This window comes from Microcaecilia unicolor, chromosome 1 (genome assembly GCF_901765095.1).
Source record: "Microcaecilia unicolor chromosome 1, aMicUni1.1, whole genome shotgun sequence".
Taxonomy (NCBI): domain Eukaryota; kingdom Metazoa; phylum Chordata; class Amphibia; order Gymnophiona; family Siphonopidae; genus Microcaecilia; species Microcaecilia unicolor.
The window spans coordinates 7,327,368-7,351,935 of record NC_044031.1 but is presented as its reverse complement, the minus strand read 5'-3'; the positions used below and the strand labels follow the sequence as shown (position 1 = coordinate 7,351,935).

The 24,568-nt window shown below is 45.4% G+C and overlaps 2 protein-coding genes across 2 annotated transcripts in view; one reads left to right on the top strand and one right to left on the bottom strand.

Moving 5' to 3' along the window:
• Positions 1-24,568, bottom strand: part of LOC115460651 (oocyte zinc finger protein XlCOF6-like) — a 493,082-nt gene that overhangs the window by 140,212 nt on the left and 328,302 nt on the right. The window lies entirely within an intron of this gene.
• LOC115462566 (zinc finger protein 2 homolog) lies at positions 1,491-11,250 on the top strand. Its single transcript, XM_030192562.1, has 2 exons — positions 1,491-1,526; positions 8,105-11,250. Exons 1-2 carry the CDS (start codon positions 1,493-1,495, stop codon positions 10,273-10,275), a joined length of 2,205 nt encoding a protein of 734 aa, XP_030048422.1. The 5' UTR covers positions 1,491-1,492; the 3' UTR covers positions 10,276-11,250.

The following is a 24,568-nucleotide window of genomic DNA, read 5'->3' as shown; positions in this document are numbered from 1 at the left end:
GTTGTGACCCAGTCAGTAGGAGGAGGGTGCTAGCGTAGAACACTAGCGACAGGTGCAGGCGGACCTGAGCTGTGCTGGGAATAGACCCTCCAAGTGGCTGTGGGGTATCCCCAGACGGGTAGGTAGGCGTTTCGTGAGAAACCCAAAAGCATGCATGTGTATGCGCATTTTTATTTATTTAAAAGAGTTGCTTGACCATTTTCCGACAGCGAAATGCCTATCAAGGTGGTTTACATAGTGGGTAAATCGTGCCTCTGCTGTACGTAATACCCCTTTGCCTGGGCGCTTCTGGGTCCGCGTGGGCTGGAGCTCACACAAAGGGCAGAGTCCATCGGAACCTCACTCACTCCTTGGTGCGCGGTGCCTCCACCTGGGGAAAGAAGGGTTAGCGGGTGGGATGACGCTCTTCTCCCCCAGGAAACTGGAAAGTCCAGGTCCCAAACCCCTGTGGGAAGTAAGGCTGGTGGTTAGATTTGGCTGTTTTAGGGGAACAGCGGTACACTGCCTTTTTGTTACATTTGTACCCCGCGCTTTCCCACTCATGGCAGGCTCAATGCGGCTTACATATTGTATACAGGTACTTATTTGTACCTGGGGCAATGGAGGGTTAAGTGACTTGCCCAGAGTCACAAGGAGCTGCCTGTGCCTGAAGTGGGAATCGAACTCAGTTCCTCAGTTCCCCAAGACCAAAGTCCACCACCCTAACCACTAGGCCACTCCTCCACGTTGTCTGTGCCTATCCCCCAAAGACAGCGTTCCAAGGGCTATGCTCCTTTCTGTATCTCAGTTCCAGACCCTCATGGTCTGACCCTCCACCCAGGGTGACCTTTTGTAGCGGCTCACCCTTACGAGATGGGCACATTCCTGGGCTGGGTCTCTCCACTGCCCACCCAGGGCTGTCCTTCCCAGTCTGTCTTTTTCTTAGCAGCAACATCTGTTCGGACTTCCTTCATTCTGGGACTCCCCTTTACCTTCCAGGTCCCAAAAAATGAACTGTCCCCCCCTCCTCGCCAAAAGGGCAACTAACTTTTTTTTTAAAAAACAACTAAATCCACCTTCCCTGTCATTCTTCATTTCAGTGCACTTTCTCTCTGCATTTTATGCCAGAGTTACGCCCTTTGGGCTGGGCTTCCTGCCAGTCACTCTCCACGGGGACTTACTCTGACTGCTAGTACTCACCAGCTTAACAGGGGATTACATGTGCTTTGCCCCTTGGTACCACAGACCTTACACGCAGAGGTCCTGTGAAAATTTGGTACAAGTCCTTTATAAATTCCCCCCCCCCCCCCAAGCTGGTGGACGCATGAAACAGACTCCAAGAGAAAAGGTTGGACACCAAATCTAATGCATTCTGAGCACCTCCCCGTGTTCCTGACTGTGTTTCTGGTTTGTGTTTCAGATGCGGGTGACGTTTGAGGACATCACTGTCTCTTTCTCCCAGGAGGAGTGGGAGTATTTGGATGAAGGGCAGAAGGAGCTTTGGAGGGAGGTGATGAAGGAGAATTACGAGACCCTGATGTCTCTAGGTAAGGATTGCATGATCTCTGTTTCTATTTATTTGTACCCCCGCGTTATCCCAAACAAGTTCGGCTTCAGTGTGGCTTACATCAAACGTTTAAAGCAAATTGCAATAAGGGAACTATGACAAAAATATGGAACAGCAATAGGTAAAAACATACAAGCAGTAAGATGACTCATTTTGAAATAACAAATTCCTTGTGTTTCTTCTAGCGAAAAAGGTGCCGGTACTCAAATGCCAGGCCACCCTTCAGGGGTGGGTGATCACTGAGGGACCCACCCCACAATAGCCAGGACCCCTGCAACCAGTCATAGAATGTATGACAAGGCAGAATTTGAATGTAGAGCCTGAGCTCTTTCATTAAAATATGAGGACCATGGGTCAATTTTAGCAGACAATGGAAAAGGTGCCGGTACTCAGTACCCCCAAGTACCCCCTCAAAAAAAGCCCTACTTTAAGCCGCACCCTCTCAATGTTACTGTGGAGATCACAAAATAGGGATATAAGAACAGATTTCTTTCCACACCATGGGCTGAAACCAGATTGATATGGATCTTGCCAGTTGAGTGAAGTGAATTCAGTAATGAAAAATGATACCAAATGCACCAGAGATTCCTTGCACAATGCCAAAAGAGCTCAGGACAAATAGCTATTACTGCCCGGGAGACTCCATTATTAGATGAATCAAGACCCTTCACTGGCTCCCTATCCGTTTTCGCATCCTGTTCAAACTTCTTCTACTAACCTATAAATGTATTCACTCTGCTGCTCCCCAGTATCTCTCCACACTCGTCCTTCCCTACACCCCTTCCCGTGCACTCCGCTCCATGGATAAATCCTTCTTATCTGTTCCCTTCTCCACTACTGCCAACTCCAGACTTCGCGCCTTCTGTCTCGCTGCACCCTACGCCTGGAATAAACTTCCTGAGCCCCTACGTCTTGCCCTATCCTTGGCCACCTTTAAATCTAGACTGAAAGCCCACCTCTTTAACATTGCTTTTGACTCGTAACCACTTGTAACCACTCGCCTCCACCTACCCTCCTCTCTTCCTTCCCGTTCACATTAATTGATTTGATTTGCTTACTTTATTTATTTTTTGTCTATTAGATTGTAAGCTCTTTGAGCAGGGACTGTCTTTCTTCTATGTTTGTGCAGCGCTGCGTACGCCTTGTAGCGCTATAGAAATGCTAAATAGTAGTAGTAGTAGTAGATCACAGTTCATGGGATAGATAATGCCTCCCGGGATCCTCAGCTAGCTGGAACACACACCATGCTTAACGGCTTCCAACCCGGTGTGAACAAGAAGAATTTAGACACATAGGTAGCTCAGTTAATAGATGGAAGAAGAAGATGGCCTACGGTGTTTAAACTGGAAGAAGGGGATAGTGGATGGAATAAAATAACCTCAGGAAGTAAGTCGCAGCAAAAACGTTATAGTAGTGGTAAAAGTAACAAGAGATATGATCTCAACAAAGGAAAGGCTGAAGCGGCTAGGGTTCTTCAGCTTGGAGAAAAGACGGCTGAGGGGAGATATGTAGGAGGTCTATAAAATGATGAGTGGAACGGGTGGACGTGAAGTGTCTGTTTACGCTTTCCAAAAATACTAGGACTAGGGGGCATGTGATGAAGCTACAAAGTAGAAAATTTAAAACGAATCGGAGAAAATGTTTCTTCACTCAACATGTAATTAAGCTCTGGGATTTGTTGCCAGAGAATGTGGTAAAGGCAGTTAGCTTAGCAGAGTTTAAAAAAGGTCTGGACGGCTTCCTAAAGGAAAAGTCCATAGACCATTATTAAATTGGACTTGGGGAAAATCCACTATTTCTGGGATAAGCTGTATAAAATGTTTTGTACTTTTTTTGGATCTTGCTAGGTATTTGTGACCTAGATTGGCCACTGTTGGAAACAGGATGCTGAGCTTGAGGGACCTTTGGTCTGTCCCAGTATGGCAACACTTATGCACTTATGTGACCAATACTACAAGCCAACCATCAAAATATTGGTGGAAGGGTATAGACATGGTTGAGTGAGTCTCAAAAATATGGTGTCGGAACCTACGAGGGAGGGAGCGATGCTGGATCTGGTGCTCACAAATGGGGATAGTGTGTCAAATGTCCGAGTGGGTGCACACCTGGGAAGCAGTGACCATCAAACGGTTTGGTTTGATATAACGGCTGAAGTGGAGGGCGGCCACTCTAAACTCAGTCCTGGATTTCAAGCGTGCTGACTTTAGTAAAATGGGGGAATACCTGAGGAAGGAGATGATGGGCTGGGAGGACGTACATGAAGCAGAAGGGCAGTGGTCCAGGCTGAAAGAAGTAATAAATAGGGCCACAGACCTTTATGTAAGGAGAGTAAATAAAAGCAAGAGAAAAAGGAAACCGATATGGTTCTCCAAGCAAGTGGCTGAGAAAATAAAGGCTAAAGAGTTAGCGTTCCAGAAATATAGAAAATCTCAAGAAGAGGAACACGGGGAGGAATACCGGATGAAACTGAAAGAAGCCAAGAGAGAGGTATGTCTGGCGAAGGCGCAAGCGGAAGAACAAATGGCTAGAAATGTAAGGAGAGGCGACAAAAATTTCTTCAGGTATATTAGTGAAAGGAGAATAACTAAAAAGGGAATTGTGAGACTAAAAGATACAGCGAACCGCTATGTAGATAATGATGAAGAAAAAGCCAATTTGCTAAATAGATACTTTTGTTCTGATTTCACTGAAGAAAATCCCGGAAAAGGACCGCGAGGGACTGGCAAAAGTACACCTGAGAATGGAGTGGATAGAGCACCATTCATGGAAGAGAGTGTGTATCAACAACTTGGAAAGCTAAAGGTGGACAAAGCCATGGGACCGGATGGGATCTACCCCAGGATATTAAAGGAGCTCAGAGAGGTTCTGGCGGGTCCTCTTAAAGACTTGTTTAATAAATCCTTGGAGACGGGAGAGGTTCCGAGGGATTGGAGAACGGCGGATGTGGTCCCTCTTCACAAAAGTGGTGATAGGGAAGAAGCTGGAAACTACAGGCTGGTAAGCCTCACTTTGGTTATTGGAAAAGTAATGGAAGCGATGCTGAAGGAAAGGATAGTGAATTTCCTGGAAGCCAATAAGTTGCAAGATCCGAGACAACATGGTTTTACCAGAGGGAAATCGTGCCAAACGAATCTCATTGAATTCTTTGATTGGGTAACTGGAGAATTGAATCATCGACGTGCTATAGACGTAATCTACTTAGATTTTAGGAAAGCTTTTGACACGGTTCCCCACAGGAGGCTCTTAAATAAACTAGATGGGCTGAAGATAGGTCCCGAAGTGGTGAACTGGATTAGGAACTGGTTGACGGACAGACAACAGAGGGTGGTGGTAAATGGAGTTCGCTCGGAGGAAGGAAAGGTGAGTAGTAGAGTGCCTCAGGGATCGGTGCTGGGGCCGATTCTGTTCAATATATTTGTGAGTGACATTGCCGAAGGGTTAGAAGGTAAAGTTTGCCTATTTGCGGATGATACTAAGATCTGCAACAGAGTGGACACCCGGGAGGGAGTGGAAAGCATGAAAAGGTATCTGAGGAAGCTAGAAGAATGGTCTAAGGTTTGACAATTAAAATTCAATGCGAAGAAATGCAAAGTGATGCATTTAGGGAGTAGAAACCCACAAGAGACTTATGTGTTAGGCGGTGAGAGTCTGATAGGTACTGAGAGGGAGAGGGATCTTGGGGTGATAGTATCCGAGGATCTGAAGGCGACGAAACAGTGTGACAAGGCGGTGGCCATAGCGAGAAGGTTGCTAGGCTGTATAGAGAGAGGTGTGATCAGCAGAAGAAAGGAAGTGTTGATGCCCCTGTACAAGTCGTTGGTGAGGCCCCACCTGGAGTATTGTGTTCAGTTTTGGAGGCCGTACCTTGCGAAGGATGTTAAAAAAAATGGAAGCGGTGCAAAGAAAAGCTACGAGAATGGTATGGGATTTGCGTTCCAAGACGTATGAGCAGAGACTTGCTGACCTGAACATGTATACCCTGGAGGAAAGGAGGAACAGGGGTGATATGATACAGACGTTCAAATACATGAAAGGTATTAATCCGTAAAAAAATCTTTTCTGGAGATGGGAAGGCGGTAGAACGAGAGGACATGAAATCAGATTGAAGGGGGGCAGACTCAAAAAAGATGTCGGGAAGTATTTTTTCACGGAGAGGGTGGTGGATGCTTGGAATGCCCTCCCACGGGAGGTGGTGGAAATGAAAACGGTAACGGAATTCAAACATGCGTGGGATATGCATAAAGGAATCCTGTGCAGTAGGAATGGATCCTCAGAAGCTTAGCCGAAATTGGGTGGCGAAGCAGGTGGGGGAAGAGAGGTTGGTGGTTGGGAGGCGAGGATAGTGGAGGGCAGACTTATACGGTCTGTGCCAGAGCTGGTGATGGGAGGCGGGACTGGTGGTTGGGAGGCGGGAAATACTGCTGGGCAGACTTGTACGGTCTGTGCCCTGAAAAAGGCAGGTACAAATCAAGGTAAGGTATACACATATGAGTTTATCTTGTTGGGCAGACTGGATGGACCATGCATGTCTTTTTCTGCCGTCATCTACTATGTTACTATGTAATATATCACTATATCTGGCTATGAGATAATCAGGCGGGATAGAGATGGCAAAAACCGGGAAGGAGCAGGTTCTTCTAGCCGCTGAAATGCCTGAGATGTGAGGAAAAGAGTAAACCCTGTGGATCTTGTTGGAAAGAGGAGATGGGGACCCTCGTCCACATGTCTCCGACTCTTCATGGAAGAACTAGACGTTTGATCGATGATATTGAAAAGGTGGGAATGAAAGGGGAGCTGTTGGTACTGGAAGACTTTTGCAAGTGTGGACTGGAGTAACTGATCTGGAAATTTTTCTTCCATTTGTACCCCGTGCTTTCCCACTCATGGCAGGCTCAATGCGGCTTACATGGGGCAATGGAGGGTTAAGTGACTTGCCCAGAGTCACAAGGAGCTGCCTGTGCCTGAAGTGGGAATTGAACTCAGTTCCTCAGTTCCCCAGGACCAAAGTCCACCACCCTAACCACTAGGCCATTCCTCCACTGTTGCTACTATTCCATGTAGAAGTCGGCCCTTGCAGATCACCAATGTGGCCGCGCAGGCTTCTGCTTCTGTGAGTCTGACGTCCTGCACGTACGTGTTACTAGTGGAATAGCAACATTCCATGTAGAATCTCCAATAGTAGCAACATTCCATGTAGAATCTCCAATAGTATCTATTTTATTTTTGTTCCATTTGTACCCTGCGCTTTCCCACTCATGGCAGGCTCAATGCGGCTTACATGGGGCAATGGAGGGTTAAGTGACTTGCCCAGAGTCACAAGGAGCTGCCTGTGCCTGAAGTGGGAATCGAACTCAGGACCAAAGTCCACCACCCTAACCAGTAGGCCACTCCTCCACTCCACTCCACTCAAATTGGCATGAAGATGGAAAGAAGTATAGAGCGATTCCCCGCAATATAAAATAGAAGGGAGTAGAACTCACGGGTATCAGTTATATAACCCTAAAGACAAAAGAGGGAGGAGAATTAACCTCTGACCACCTTCTGAGCAGACTGGATGACCGGGTCGTCTGATCTTTTTCTGCCATCATTTACTATGTTTCCAAGATCAGGCTTAATCACTGCTAATTGATCAGAGGCGCAGCTGTATCCGTGTCTGACAGTTCCAATCCCAAAATCATTTCCTTGGTCACTAACAATCGATTAATGCCGCCTTCTTTTATCCCCCATCCCCCCCCCCCCCCCCCCCCCACCAAAAGATTTTAATTAACAGTTTATCCTTGAAATCTCTTTCTGCCTCAGGGATCCAAGAAAGAAATTTTGAAGCATGGTTCTAACGACCAGCTCTTATATCATAGTTTTATGACAGGTCTACAATATTAAGGTTAAATTATTAAGGGCCCCTTTTACACCGCTGTGCATAAGTACATAAGTGTTGCCGTACTGGGACAGACCAAAGGTCCATCAAGCCCAGCATCCTGTTTCCAACAGTGGCCAATCCAGGTCACAAATACCTGGCAAGATCCCAAAAAAGTACAAATCGTTTTATACTGCTTATCCCAGAAGTAGTGGATTTTCCCCATGGTCTATGGACTTTTTCTTTAGGAAGTTGTCCAAACTTTTTTAAAACTCTGCTAAGCTAACCGCCTTTACCACATTCTCTGGCAACAAATTCCAGAGTTTAATTACACGTTGAGTGGAGAAAATTCAGGGATCTAAGAAAGAAATTTTGAAACATGGTTCTAACGTCCAGTTCTTATGTCATAGTTTTATGACAGATCTACAATATTAAAGTTAAATTATTAAGGGCCCCTTTTACACCGCTGTGGTAGCCTGGTAGTACTTCCCACCCCCTTCACGCCATCATGCTGCCCAGGTTACCACCAGGTTAGCGCGAGAGCCCTTACCGCCACCTCAATGGGTGACGGTAAGGACTCCCGCCCACCCCCCAATGGCCGCACGGCAAGTGCTTCATTTGCCCTTTTGCCGCAGCTTGGTAAAAGGGGCCCTTCCTTAGAAAGGTCATGCTTGAACTTTTCATATTTGTCTTGTCGTATACAGCAGGTGACGAGTTCAGCCAGGAAAAGGAGAGCAAGCAGAACACGGAGAAATGTTCTTTAAAGCGGACACTGCACGCAAGAGAGGTCGGTGTAATTCTGGAGACCGTGAAGGGAGAAGCCAGAAGACGTAATCTGGAATATGAGAAGCAGCTGAGAGGGTCTGCAGGAGTCCACTTGATTGATTGTGAGAGAAGAGATAAGGGGCTTACAAACGCCGCTGACCATCGACCGTCCCAAAATAATAACGGGGAACAAATGACTCCTAAGCTTCTTAATAGACATCTGAGAGCAAAGGGACCCTTCCAGAACAACAGCGAGGAAATGCGTTCTGATCTCCACCAGGGAGACGAGCAAAGAAAGACCTCCTTTGTGTGTGACACTTGTGGAAGAAGCTTTAATCAAAAAGGTCATTTGTCACGTCACAGAAGGCATCACACGGGAGAGAGACCCTTTGTGTGTACTGAATGTGGTAAAAGGTACACACGGAAGGACAGTCTAAGACGACACCAGAAAAGCCACACACTAATCCAGGAAAAACCATTCCAGTGCACTGAATGTGGGAAATGTTTCCTTTTGAAAAAATCTCTAGCAATACACCAGAGAAGCCATACGGGAGAGAAACCCTTTCAGTGCCCTGAATGCGGGAAATGCTTCGTATGCAAAGGCTATTTAATAGTGCACCAGAGAATTCACAGTGGAGAAAAGCCTTTCCCTTGCAGTGAGTGCAAAAAATCGTTCACACGTCGGGATTGCCTAAGGATACACCAAAGAATTCACACTGGTGAGAAACCATTTTCGTGTACTCAGTGTGGGAAAAGGTTCAGTCGCAAGGACCTTGTAATAATACATGAAAGTTCTCATAAAGATCTAGTAGCCTGTAAGAAGAAAACAGAATCATGTCCGGAAGGGGGAGAAGAGGCTACCGATACCAAGATAAATAATGGATTTGGGAACAACAGTAAGAGAATGAGAGTGTGTGACGGTCAGCAGAAAGAGCAATGGAAACACGAAGACCTCTCAATAGACTGTTCAGCTCCTCCAGCCGATTGTTTGAGAGCTATCAGTAAAGTAATACCTCCCTCCGTGAAAGAAAGTCCCCGAAACGGAGTGAGACCCAATACATGTATTAAACGAGGGAGATATTCCGACCAATTCTCAAATCTTGCACAAAATCAGAAACTTGGTGGGGACGGACTACTTCAGAGCGACGCATACGAAGAAAAGCTCACGGAGAAGTCAAACCTAACAGAAGAAAAACAATTTCACAGTAGACACGAGTCATTCTCGTGTATCGAATGTGAAAAATATTTTATATATAAATCACAGAAACTTCACAAAGGACAAAAACCATTAAAATGTTCTATACATGATAAAAGCTTCCGTCAGATATTTCAACTGAGACAATATGAATTAATGAGCAGTAGAAAGAAACAAGTGCATCAAATGACTCTCAAGGAAGCAAAGCTATCTAAATGTTCAGTATATGATAAAAGCTTCACTCAAACTCCCCCCCTTAGAAGTCATGAAACAATCCACACCGGGAAACCATGCAAATGTGCTGAATGTGATAAAAACTTCACTCAAAAACAGCACCTCAGAATTCACGAAAGAATCCACACTGGAGAAAAGCCACATAAATGTTCCAAATGTGATAAAAGCTTCAAACAAAAACACCATCTCAGAATTCACGAAAGAATCCACACTGGAGAAAAGCCACATAAATGTTCCAAATGTGATAAAAGCTTCAAACAAAAACACCATCTCAGAATTCACGAAATAGTCCACACTGGAGAAAAACCACATAAATGTTCTGAATGTGACAAAAGCTTCAATCAAAAACAACATCTCAGACTTCATGAAAGAATCCATACTGGAGAAAAACCGTTTAAGTGTTCTGAATGTGATAAAAGCTTCAATCAAAAAGCCCATCTCAGAATTCATGAAAGAATCCACACGGGGGAAAAACCGTATAAATGTTCTGAATGTGATAAAAGCTTCAATCGAAAACAAGCCCTCAGAAATCACGAAGGAATCCACACTGGAGAAAAACTGTATAAATGTTCTGAATGCGACAAAAGCTTCATTGTAAAATGTTACCTCAGAATTCATGAACGAACCCACACTACAAATTTCATGGCCGTAAGCGAATTGTGGAAAACCAAGAGGCTATGATTACCTGGAATATCCCCATCCTGACAGGTAACAAAAATCTGGATGCAAGAAAACAGACACAGTGGTAAAAGAGAAAAACACCAGAATGGCATTAAATTGTACAGGTGTCAGGCCTGAGCGATTACGCTGTGAATCACATGGAGAGATAGAAGAACCAAGAAATGCAATTGACCAAGAAAATGTGGCAGAAAGATACAGAAGTATTCCCCCATCATTTTAAGTGCCACAGACTTGATCAAAAAGAATTTCTAAACACACTTGGATAGGTTGCTACTAATCAGCCTGCACTTTCACTCTCGTACAGTTTTGGAATTGTAGATTGGCCTTTTAAAAATACCTTTAAAAAAACTAGATATTAGAATAAGAAAACTACTCCATGCTCACAAGGTCATTTATAAGAATCTATATGTGCCAAGACTGTATAGTTCCCAAGCCAAAGAAGGAATGAGTCTCATACATCTACAGCTACCATCATGGCTTCCAATCTTTCTCCGGCGTCATCAGATTCAAATATGCAAAAGGTTTTGAACTATGAAAGTGAATGTTTAGAATCCATTTGTATCATTAAATTTGGACAAGCATTCAGACAAATAGAAGAAATGTGTGAGAATCCACCGGTACCAAAAGGGAAGAAAGCAACAGAGCTTGTGAAAGAAGAGAAAAAAGAAAAACCTCTTTAAGAATTAGATCAGCAAATGAGGAAAAACAAGGAGAAAGTAGGCCTTACCAACTGATTTACTTTCCTTTAGTTCCTCGCTTTCATCTGTACTAGAAAAGGCAGTATATCAAGTTTGCTAATAAACATAATGGACTAGTTTCTGGAAGCCAGTTAAAAAAACATATGATTTTTTTTTTTAAACCTTTGTGAAAGGCATCTTTGTGGCCACAGGGGGAGATTTATAATTTTCATATGTCTTTGATCTGTAGGTATGCAAGAGGGAGGGGCCATGTTACACTGAGGAGCTTATTCCAGAAACACAGACCAAGCTGCATTGTACATTCCGGCGGGGTGGGGGGGGGGGGGGGGATATGTATTTGAGAGAGAGAATGGGTGAAGGCAGGGGCATTTATATGAGAGAGAGAATGGCTGAAGGCAGGGGGTACATATGAGAGAGAGAGAATAGGTGAGGGGGGGCATGGAAGAGCAAGAAAGGTTGGACAAACCTGCACTAGATGATACACCGCCCAGGCCATGAGGAGAGCCATTTCAAGCACAATCAGGTGGCTTTTTGGGCTCCCTTGACAATTTAGCATTGTCTGATAGGACCTGTACTGCTACTAGGGTTACGCAGCGCTGTACAGTTTAACAAAGAAGGACAGTCCCTGCTCGAAAGCGCTTATAATCTAAAGGACGAAATGTCAAGTTGGGGCAGGATAGGTGTAGTGGTTAGGTGCCGAAGGCGACACTGAAGAGGTGGGCTTTGAGCAAGGCTTTGAAGATGGGCAGGGAGGGGCCTTGGCGTATGGGCTCAGGGAGTTTATTCCAAGCATGGGGTGAGGCGAGGCAGAAAGGGCGGAGCCTGGAGTTGGCGGTGGTGGAGAAGGGTACTGAGAGGAGGGATTTGTCTTGAGAGCGGAGGTTACGGGTAGGAACTGTTGTAGGAGGCGGAAGGCCTCCAATTATTTAATATACAGAATTAATTCCTCATATTTGGACAGGGAGAAATGAAGGTTTCTCTCTTTCTAATCATGGGAAAGCTTGCTGGAATAGCAATTTTACACTCTACCCCTCCTCTTGCCAAGTCAGGTAATTAAACCTGATTGCCTTGATCTCTCCCATTGAATATGGTCAGGCCTCAGGGAGCTCAGGAGACAGAATTTTTGCCCATGCCCTTTGAAGTAAGGCTACTTCTATCCAGGAGAGAATTACCTTTTTTTTGTGGTAACTATAAGAGGACATAACACTTGCAGAATATATCTTTCTGTCTAAAACAAAAGATCAATACTGTATCTCTCAAAGGAGAGGCAATTGAACTTCTCTGAGAAGCAGACTACTGGGGCCAGGCAGCCTTTTTCTTTATTATGCATTTCCTTGAAAAACAAGAGGAACTATGTTCTGACATGTTATGACATAAACACAGAGGCTGGGCTATCAGGTGAGAAACATCACATCTGAAGGGAAGCAGTTTTTAACTCTTGTCTTTAAAATAAGAATGACCTGGGCTGTCAGAAGGAAAGTAATTAACTCTTGCCTCCTCTTTTTAGAATTAGAATAAAAGATAAGAATAAAGGGATATACTAAGATAAATAGATCAAAGGTTCTGAGGAATATATTCTTGTGTGAGAAAAGCTGTAAAGATGAATAGAAGAGATATAATATCCAAAACATTAGGACACGAGACCAACTGCATCTTCAAAGGGAATGTAAACAGATGCTATGTATTTTATTGATACTAGAGATCCTGACTAAAATGCTAACTAAGGGGGTGAGAGAATCCCTCCCCCTTGTGCTCCTTTTTGTCTTGAAAGGGAAAAGAAACCCTATATAATATTTCTCTGCCAGATAGGAGGCTGGTCAGTGTGCAGCGCTCTTGGCCTCACGCCAGAGAACTGAGAGACTGCCCTGACCAACTTTCCATTGTGATTTCTATTTCTATAATATGTTCCCATTTCTGTCATATTCTAGACTATTTCTATGACTATTTCTTATTATTTATCCTAAATCTCTGGATAAAGAATAAACCTATGTTTTCCCCCAACGGAAGCTTCTCTTGGTTTTTTTTCTCTTTTTGTTTTTATTTGTTGTTGTAGTGCAAATAGTCCTTAAGTCAGGTTCTCGGGTTCAGAGCCCGCGGGGCCGGGCTCTGGAGCAAACGTGAGCCCTTGGGCTGCTGACGAGGAGTGACAGCAGCAGGCAAAACTCACCAATCAATGCTGGGCAAACACACCTGCACCGGCAGGGACTGCAGGCACCGCCCAGCAAGCCGGAACACACAGACTGGAATTCCCCGGACTGGAGGACACAGGACTGGAACCCCCCGGACTGGAACACTGGACTGGAATCCCCCGGACTGGAGGACACAGGACTGGAACACCGGACTGGAGCACACCGGACTGGTCCACACAGCTTCACCTGCACTTAGCTACTAAGCCCCCCCAGGAGTTGAGCTCCTGGGTTCGAGTAGCCGGCAGGACTTACTGGATACCGGATGACACAGGGACCAGGACTGGAAACAGAAGTACTCCTAAACCTAAACTGATCTACGTGCTCCCAAGCCCTAAACCAGCAGGAGTGTTCCTAACAGTAAACTGACAAAAGGACTTCCTAAGCCCTATACTAAACAGGAGCTCCTAAGCCCTGCTCAAGAAAGGGACTTCCTAAGCCCTAAACTAACAGAGCAGGGAACTAAACACAAAGTTAACACAGGTGCTACTAAGCACCAAGCTACAAGCAGAGCTCTACACTAACAAGCTAAACACAAAACTAACAAGCTACCTAAGCACTGCTCTAGCAAGCTAGATACAACTAACAAGGTGCTTCCTAAGCACTACTCTGGCATGCAACCAGAAGAGCTCCTAGCACTAAAAGGGAAGACAGGGGAGCCACAAGGAAAAAGCAGGGAAGCTAACACATAAGCCAAAAGTGCTTCTAAAGCACCAAACACCAACAGCAAAGACTGCAATGCTCCCAATAGCACGAACACCAGAAGTACTTCTAACAGCAAACTCTGCAGTGTTCCTAACAACACCAAACCCTGAAGTACTTCTATCAGCAACAGAGCTTCCAAAGCCCTACACACAGCAATGCTTCCAAAACCAAGAGGGAGAAGCAGGGGAACCAAAGGGAAAAGCAGGAAAGCTAAACACACAGACACCAGTGCACACTGCACTAACACTAACCTGGACCTTAGCAAAAGCAAGCAGGGAAACTAGACACAAAGTCAGAAGTGCACACTGCACCACCCTACCTAAAGCAAACACCACCGTTGCAAAAGGCTCTGAAGGAAACAACACCACTTCCTTATCAAGGTCCTCCCTGATGATGTCACACTCCCTAGACCCAAGCAACAGCACACTGAAACCCATAGAGGCCCAACCCACACCAATGCAGCACCATGAAGCACTTGAAGCCAGTACACCCAAAGAGAGTTAGAGCTAACTCAGTCCACACACACAGCTGTAGTAAAGTGAAACAATTAGCCCCATGCTGGCAGCAGCCAGCACAGAGAGAGAGAGCCAGCTCAGAAAGGACAGACAAAAGAAACAGAAGCCAGCTAAGCTGACCACCAGGAAAAAGGTAAGTTTGAGAGGGGTTATGACCACAATCATAACACCTTAATCCAGCTGTCCGGTTTCTAAGATACAGTTGAGAGGGTTTGTCTGCGTAGTATTGCTGGCCTGATTGGACTCCGCTGGCCGCAAGAACAGGCGCAAACAGAAAGTAAGGGGAGATGAGGGTAGAGAAGTAAGGAGGGGCTGCCAGTGAAGTGACTTGAGGAGAGGGGTGATATGAGTATATCGGTCCAGGCGGAAGATAAGACGTGCAGCCGAGTTTCCACCTGTTGATCTACCAGTGCACCTCCTTGGCCGACCACAGGGCCTGAGCCACTTGCCCTAGACAATGGGCCCCCCAAGCATTGAGACTGGGGTCCGTTCTCAGTACTGTCCACTGGGGAGTATCCAGACTCATACCCCTAGCTTTGAGCATCCAGCCACCAGCACAGAATGTGCCTTGCCAATCCTCAGAGGACCACCTTTGTAGAAGAGCTTCCTAAAGTGGTCTCATATGGGCCTTGGCCCACTGAACCACCTCCAGACTTGCCCCTACAGAGCCCAGAACTTACAGATAAGTCTTGGCCTGAGGACACTTTGATTGAAGAAGAGGGCGAACCTGGGCTTGCAAGCTTCTGTATACTCACTGCCTAGATCGGTGTCGAAATGCATTGCCAAATATTCCAACCTCTGGGAGGGCAGCAGATGGACCTTGACCAGGTTGACTACCCAGCATACCGCAACACCTGTGCTACTGTTACCTTGGCTGTGTTGCTCTCCTGAAAGGACTTTCCTCGAATAAGCTAATCCAAATAAGGATGAAACAAGATGCCTTCCTTCCGAAGAGCTGTGGCCACCATTACCATAACTTTGGAAAATATGCAGGAAGCTGTAGCCAGACCAGCCCAAAACTGATAATCAAAGGAACCTTTGGTGTCCCTGCCTGATAGGGATGTGCAGATAGACCTCTGTCAGATCCAACAAAACTAGAAACTTCCTGGGCTGTACCACCAGAATGACTGAACATAGGGTTTCCAAGCACAAAGAGGACTCCAGAGGGCATGAATTCACCCCTTTCAAATCCAGGATGGGCCTGAAGGACCCTTCCTTCGGAACAGTACATGATGCCTATCTCAGTTGAAACTGGAACCACTGCCCTCAGGATGACCAAACTCTGTAGAGTCTCCTTGATTGCCTTCACCTTCTACTGGGTCAAACGGGGAGACCAGAAAGGCATCTGGCAGGGGGAGAGAAGAGAGACCTGGCTGCCAGGGTGTGACACCTCCAGGACAAAAGAGACCTATGTGGGCCTCTACTCCAGTCCAGCAGCAAAAAGGCCAAGCAACACTGAGAAGAAAATCTTTTTATTTATTTATTGGGGGGGGTTGGCATCCAACGTTCAGGAAAAAGGGAGAATCCCCTAGGTCCTAACCAAACCATGACTGCACTTCCACCGTCTGTTAGACACTAAGACCAGACTGTCTTTCAGGGGCCTGCACAGCTACTACTACTACTGCTTATCATTTCTATAGCGCTACTAGATGTACGCAGCGCTGTACACTTGAACATGAAGAGACAGTCCTTGCTCGACAGAGCTTACAATCTAATTAGGACAGACAAACAGGACAAATAAGGGATAAGGACAAAGAGTAGCAAGATTCCGGAATCCCAAGACTACTACTACTACTTATCATTTCTATAGCGCTACTAGACGTACGCAGCCCTGTACACTTGAACATGAAGAGACAGTCCCTGCTCGACAGAGCTTACAATCTAATTAGGTCAGACAAACAGGACAAATAAGAGAAGGGAATTACTAAGCTGGAGATGATAAAATAAGGGTACTGAACAAGTGAGTAAGGGTTAGGAGTTAAAAGCAGCATCAAAAAGGTGGGTTTTTAACCTAGATTTGAAGACGGCTACAGATGGAGCTTGATGTATTGGCTCAGGAACTCTATTCCAGGCATATGGTGCAGCAAGATAAAAGGAACGGAGTCTGGAGTTAGCGGTGGAGGAGAAGGGTGCAGATAAGAGATATTTACCCAGTGAACAGAGTTCCCGGGGAGGAATGTAGGGAGAGATGAGAGTGGAGAGGTACTGAGGAGCTGCAGAGTGAATGCACTTATAGGTCAATAAGAGGAGTTTGAACTGTATGCGGAAACGGATAGGAAGCCAGTGAAGTGACTTGAGGAGAGGGCTAATATGAGCATAACGACACTGGCGGAATATTAGTCGTGCAGCAGAATTATAAACAGATTGAAGAGGAGAGAGATGGCTAAGTGGGAGACCTGTGAGATAAAACCATCCCCTCGATATTCAGTGCTACTTAACCAGTCAGGCACAGCCACTGCCATATCAGCACAGCAATATTCAGCAGAAGATAACTAGTTATATCTCGAAGAATAATGCCAGTCAGCGCTAAACCAGCTATGTTAAGCGGTCAGAACAGGTCGCATAAATATCAGACCTATCTTTAACCTCTAAAAAGCTAACCGGTTAGTACCAATTACCAGCATGGTCCTCTAGGGTTAAATTAAAGTGAAATGCAGATGACCAAGATTTTATGGTTCTCGATGGATTTAACTAAAATCCCTTAGTCAACTGTCAACAAAGATGGCTCTCTGATTAAAGATGAAGGGACTTCTAGAGTCTTGGGAATTGATCCTAGACTCTTCCTTGATGATGGAACCACATATTAACAATCTAATTAGAAAAGCTTATTTAAATTAAAGCAACTACGCTTACTGAGATCGTATTTTTTAGACGATCATTTTAGAATTATTGTAATCAATAGAAATCAAACAAAATAAAACATGGAGAAGAAAATAAGACGATACCTTTTTTATTGGACATAACTTAATACATTTCTTGATTAGCTTTCGAAGGTTGCCCTTCTTCCTCAGATCGGAAATAAGCAAATGTGCTAGCTGACAGTGTATATAAGTGAAAACATTCAAGCATTACTATGACAGTCTGACAGGGTGGGAGGATGGGGGTGGGTCGGAGGTATGCATTATTGTACAATTCACAATTTTGTCATTACTGGTAATATATCAGTCTTTCATCTAAGTAACTTTCTAGGATCCAGACGATACAAAATTCAGCTGCTTGATTAATATTTCTGAAAACTCGGCTTGATCATGAGAGTCTTTTATTGGAATCATTGCATTGGTTTACCTGCTTTAAAGACTGGAAGATACGTTTTGTTAAGTCCTTCTGAGGCAGTATCAAAACAGGGGACCCCTCTGTCGGGGAAACAACGTGTAACTACAGCCCGAGTTTCAGATTTGAAGCCAGCGCTTTTCTTGGTTGGATGAAAGAAGTTGACCTTCTATCCAGTGGAAGAAGCTAAGTGACTGTATTTTTTATACGTTTTTGCAGTGCATGATTCCAGTTTTTGTAAGAGAATTGTTATTGACTTAGGACTTCATCATTGAATATAACAGGTCCTCCGTTGTTGTTTTTTTTTGCTACAGTGTTTTTTTCTCCAGTAGTTTTTTTATGTTGTGGTTGTTTCTCGGAGGTTATATTGACACCTATGATGATGAGTCTGTTAAAGGGTCGACCGTGTCTGTAGACTCTTGAGGTTTCCTTTGTTTAAACTGATTTAATTGACTATAAGTTTGAACTCCTTTGTCTATAACGTAGTAGCGACAGTAATTTTTTGTGTAGTTTCTATATTTTTTGCTCTTGTTTTTCGGTTATTGGTTTACCTGTAAAATTTCGGGCTGTATTTATTTTATTTTTGTTACATTTGTACCCTGCGCTTTCCCACTCATGGCAGGCTCAATGCGGCTTACATGGGGCAATGGAGGGTTAAGTGACTTGCCCAGAGTCACAAGGAGCTGCCTGTGCCTGGAGTGGGAATCGAACTCAGTTCCCCAGGACCAAAGTCCACCACGCTAACCACTAGGCCCTTGCAGATCACCAAATGTGGCCGCGCAGGCTTCTACATGGAATGTTGCTGGTGGAATAGCAACATTCCATGTAGAATCTCCAATAGTAGCAACATTCCATGTAGAATCTCCAATAGCAGCAACATTCCATGTAGAATCTCCAATAGTATCTATTTTATTTTTGTTCCATTTGTACCCTGCGCTTTCCCACTCATGGCAGGCTCAATGCGGCTTACATGGGGCAATGGAGGGTTAAGTGACTTGCCCAGAGTCACAAGGAGCTGCCTGTGCCTGAAGCGGGAATCCAACTCAGTTCCTCAGGACCAAAGTCCACCACCCTAACCACTAGGCCACTCCTCCACTGTTGCTACTATTTGAGATTCTACATGGAATGCTGCTATTCCACTAGCAGAGACTAAAAGACGATTTACCACTGGAGACGTGAGTCCAACAGTGTTTATTATATCAATGATAACGACCCAACACAGGCCGTGTTTCGACGCTACGTGATCAGTGAGTTGACAACACACATACAAGTAGGACTCCTCGTTTTGCATTTACTACTTGGTTTATTTATTGACCCCTGATGCAGACGCTTTTATAGCATCAAAACACGGCCTGTGTGGGGTCGTTATCATTGATATAATAAAGACTGTTGGACTCACGTCTCCAGTGGTGAATCGTCTTTTAGTCTCTACTTTTGCCTTCTGTGATTCGTCATTGTAGAGAACTTCTCCTGTTCTATATTTTGGCTATTCCACTAGCAACATTCTATGTAGAATCTTCAATAGTAGCAACATTCCATGTAGAATCTCCAATAGTGTCTATTTTATTTTTGTTACATTTGTACCCTGCGCTTTCCCACTCATGGCGGGCTCAATGCGGCTTACATGGGGCAATGGAGGGTTAAGTGACTTGCCCAGAGTCACAAGGAGCTGCCTGTGCCTGAAGTGGGAATCAAACTCAGTTCCTCAGGACCAAAGTCCACCACCCTAACCACTAGGCCACTCCTCCACTGTTGGTGCTATTTGAGATTCTACATGGAATGTTGCTATTCCACTAGAAGTCGGCCCTTGCAGATCACCAATGTGGCCGCGCAGGCTTCTGCTTCTGTGAGCCGACACCCCCCGTCAGACTCACAGAAACAGAAGCCTGCGTAGCCTTCTACATGGAATGTTGGACTCATAGAAACAGAAGCCTGCGCAGCCTTCTACATGGAATGTTGCTAATGGAATAGCAACATTCCATGTAGAATCTCCAATAGTAGCAACATTCCATGTAGAATCTCCAATAGTATCTATTTTATTTTTGTTACATTTGTACCTTGCGCTTTCCCACTCATGGCAGGCTCAATGCGGCTTACATGGGGCAATGGAGGGTTAAGTGACTTGCCCAGAGTCACAAGGAGCTGCCTGTGCCTGAAGTGGGAATTGAACTCAGTTCCCCAGGACCAGAGTCCACCACCCTAACCACTAGGCCACTCCTCCACTGTTGCTACTATTTGAGATTCTACATGGAATGTTGCTATTCCACTAGCAACATTCCATGTAGAAGTCGGCCCTTGCAGATCACCAATGTGGCCGCGCAGGCTTCTGCTTCTGTGAGCCGACACCCCCCGTCAGACTCACAGAAACAGAAGCCTGCGTAGCCTTCTACATGGAATGTTGGACACATAGAAACAGAAGCCTGCGCAGCCTTCTACATGGAATGTTGCTAGTGGAATAGCAACATTCCATGTAGAATCTCCAATAGTAGCAACATTCCATGTAGAATCTCCAATAGTATCTATTTTCTTTTTGTTACATTTGTACCCTGTGCTTTCCCACTCATGGCAGGCTCAATGCGGCTTACATGGGGCAATGGAGGGTTAAGTGACTTGCCCAGAGTCACAAGGAGCTGCCTGTGCCTGAAGTGGGAATTGAACTCAGTTCCCCAGGACCAAAGTCCACCACACTAACCACTAGGCCCTTGCAGATCACGTACGTGCAGGACGTCAGACTCACAGAAACAGAAGCCTGCGCAGCCTTCTACATAGAATGTTGCTAGTGGAATAGCAACATTCCATGTAGAATCTCCAAGAGTAGCAACATTCCATGTATAACCTCCAATAGTAGCAACATTCCATGTAGAATCTCCAAAAGTAGCAACATTCCATGTAGAATCTCCAATAGTATCTATTTTCTTTTTGTTACATTTGTACGCTGTGCTTTCCCACTCATGGCAGGCTCAATGCGGCTTACATGGGGCAATGGAGGGTTAAGTGACTTGCCCAGAGTCACAAGGAGCTGCCTGTGCCTGAAGTGGGAATCCAACTCAGTTCCTCAGTTCCCCAGGACCAAAGTCCACCACCCTAACCACTAGGCCACTCCTCCACTGTTGGTGCTATTTGAGATTCTACATGGAATGTTGCTATTCCACTAGAAGTTGGCCCTTGCAGATCACCAATGTGGCCGCGCAGGCTTCTGCTTCTGTGAGCCGACACCCCCCGTCAGACTCACAGAAACAGAAGCCTGCGTAGCCTTCTACATGGAATGTTGGACTCATAGAAACAGAAGCCTGCGCAGCCTTCTACATGGTTTAAAGCCGCATTTGTCCGATCTGTTTTCTTTTTAGCTGTTTGCTACTGGAATAATCTCTCATGTGGAATGCATTCAATAAGGAATTATTTTATGTTCTGTAAAACTCTGAAAAGGTATCTGTTTTCTAGGCCTATGGAGTTTTAAACCATAGTACTTAATAATCTATTTCTCTTCTTGATTTTATGTAATTCCTGATACTCTGTCATCAGTTCAGTGCCGTAGCGAGGGTGCCTGACACCCGGGGCGGGTCGCCGCTGCACACCCCCCCCCCCCCCCGGGTGCAGAGCACGGCACACACCCCCCTCCGGAGCGCACCCCCCCGAAACGCACCCTCCCCCCCTAAACGCACCCTTACCTTGCAGCGGAGGGCAGGCGGGAGGGCCGATCCGCCCCAAGTGTACGTCACTGGGAGCTGCGTCGGCTCTGCTGCTTCCCTGCTTTCTCTGCCCCGGAACAGGAAGTAACCTGTTCCGGGGCAGAAAGAGCAGGGAACCAGCGAGCCGACACCCCCACAGCGGCGTGCACCCGGGGCAGACTGCCCCACCGCCCCCCCCCCCCTTCCTACACCACTGCATCAGTTCTCTTTTCACTGTAATTTGATTGTAACTCGCCTTGAATCCATATCTGGAGAGTTGGCAGGAGATAAATCCTCGATAACGTAACATAACAAAAGCCCACATATTCAATACCGGTCACTCAGGGAAGGGAGGGCAAGAAGGGGGAAGAGGAAAAATGTAACAAAATATAGACACATAAAGACCATATGGCCTCTCCAGTCTGCCCATCCATACTGTCTACTCTCTCTATCACTCCCTGTACTGCTATAGATTTACAGCCTGTCTCACTGACACAGACTACTCAATAATTACTGTGGATTCGTATTAGGTAAAAGAGACCTTTATTAGAGGTGCTAAATTCTACAATGATTAAGATATTGTGAAGAGGAGGGTGAGGGGGTGGATAAAATGGGAGAGGAAGAAGTGAGGATGGTCAAGAGAAAAGGGAGACAGAACAGAGCCTTGCCCTTGTTACTTCCCCAGAGAGAGAATAGAAAAGGGTTTCTCCCCACAGGAAAATGGAGGGTGGAGAAAGACTACACTACCCAGCAGCCCCGGGGAAAACCCTGGTACAGAAACTATTTCCCCCAGCAGCCTCCAGGGGAGAACCTAGGCAAGGCTAGGGAGTTGTCTCCAGAGAGTAATCAAGCAAAGGGGGAACAGCTGAAAAGTGTGTGGGGGGGGGGGGGGGAGGATGAGGAACCCATGGAGTGGCAAGAGACTGAGGAGAGAGGGAAAGAGGAGAGCCTGGAGGAACCAATGGACATAGCAGCATGGGCTCAATCAGTAGGGAAAAAGCTGAAAAACCAAGTGACCTCTTGGTATGGCAGCTGGGCTGAACGGGGAAAGAAGGGTCATGCGGGAGGAGGGTCAGTGATATTGAAGGTGTGACCCAGAAAGGGGGGGACCCTTTGCATTTCCCCAGAGAGAGTTCAGGCTGTTCTTTTTTGAACTGTGGATTACGGAACTGTTCAGGGTAAAAAAGTGTGTTGTTTTGAGGTGGGATTATTGTTTCCCCCTGTGTGAACTGCTCCCAGCAAAAAGGAAGCTGTTTTTTTCTTTTGGAACGGTTTGCCAGTGCACCTGGAGAAGACAGTTAGCAGTGGTGTCTTTCTTTGTGGTTTTTTTTTTGGACTGCAGCCTGCAGACGCTCTCCCCCCAGAGGGGGGAGGGGCGCACTGAACTGCAGGACTGTTTAAGGTGGAACAAACTGAGTTCTGGAAGCAGTGGAGTTTATGTTGCTTTCACCCTTGCGGTGCTTATGCCCTGAGAAGGGAGTACAGTGGGGCTGGGTTTTGGATTCCTGTTTTGTTTGGAATGGCTGAACTGTGAACTCCAAGGAAATAAAAACTTGCTGATTGTCTTTTGGAGCTTTGATTACCTGAAGTCCGGCCCGGTGGATTACAATGGGGCTATGAGGCTGGACGTGAATACTGGTCCCTAGCTGGAGTCTCCAAGGTAGAGCAGCACGGATCTTTCACAATATATAAAATGATTAGCTATATACACACAATGATTAGCTATAAAAAACAATCATTACATCACTGGTCTCTACATCTAAGCAATGCTAAGAGTTCTTAGACCAGGAAAAGAAGCAATAATACATACAACATCACTGGTCCTTACATCATCCAGGCTCTTAACATCAGCTGGGGGGGACCAGGTTCACAGCGAGAGCCAGGAGCTTCTTTGACCAGGAACAGATCCTCTGCGCAGTGTGTCCACTCACAGATGAGCCCCCACTCTGCTGCAACAAGCCCCCCTTTTTATTAGGCTTAGAACTCATGTTCAGAGCTAAAGAAAATTACAGAATGCTTCTCTGTTTAGGTAAACAAGTCATACTGTGGGAATGTGGTCACGTTTTCAAAGCCCAGGTGGCCAGGCTGAATTCCGAAAACAAGCACCATCCTCCCCTTCACATACCAAATTAATTAGAGCTGTGTCTTATCTTCTGCATTCCAATTTATTTTCACACAATCAAAGTTAAACAATCATTTTTAAACAGAATTACTTCTAATCAACAATACAGACCCCGAGTGCACTGGTCGGTGAAGACAGAGTTGAAAAACAATCTTTAAAATTCACTTGTATTATACTCCCTTAGGGATCCTACGTACTTATCCCAAGCTCTCTTGAATTCAGATACTGTTTTCATCTCCACCACTTCCACCTGGAAGGCTGTTCCACAAATTCACCAACCTTTCCATGAAGAAGTATTTCCTCGGGTTTCCTTTCACTTCATCCTATGCCCCCTCATTCCAGAGCTCCCTTTCAATTGAAAGAGACTTATCTCCTGTGCATATATCGCACATAGATATTTAAATATCTTTATCATATCTCCCCTCTCCCGCTTTTCTTCCAAAGTATACTACTACTACTTAACATTTCTAAAGCCTATTGAGATCTTTAAAGTCTGTCCCCCTATGCTTTATGATGAAGACCATTGACCATTTTACTAGCCGTCCTCTGAACCGACTCCATCCTGTTTATATCTCTTTGATGGTTTGGTCTTCAGAATTGTACATAATATTTTATATGAGGTCTCACTAGAGTCTTATACAGGGGCATCATCACCTCCTTCTTCCTGCTGGCCATTCCTCTCCCTATGCACCCAAACATCCTTCGAGCTTTTGCCGTTGTCTTTTCTACCTGTTTGGCCACCTTAAGGTTGTCACATAGGATCGCACCTAAGTCCTGCTCCTCTTTCATGCAAAAACGTTCTTCATCCCTTAAAGAGTATCGTTCCCTCAGGTTCTTGAGGCCCAAATGCATGACCCTCTTTAGCTTTACATTTAAGCTTTCAAATTCTGGACCGTACCTCTAGCTTTCCCAAGTCCTTCCTCATGTTAACCACATGTGAAAATGGGACCAGGAAGGTAAGCAGAAGAAGTGGAGGGAGTAAGGACTGGTGGAAGAAAATAAAATCTAGCCATAGAGTGATGAAAACGCAGACAACAGAAATGGAGAAGAAACAAGAAACAGAAGGATCAGTGTCAGAGGCCTGGAAAAGGTTTCTCTTCAGTGTGACTTCTCAGGTGATTTTCTAGGT

Coding starts and splice junctions, on each gene's coding strand:
- LOC115462566 (XM_030192562.1), top strand. CDS start 1,493: ATGAAGGAGAATTACGAGACCCTGATGTCTCTAG. Junction 1,527..8,104: donor CGAGACCCTGATGTCTCTAG/GTAAGGATTGCA, acceptor TGTCGTATACAG/CAGGTGACGAGTTCAGCCAG.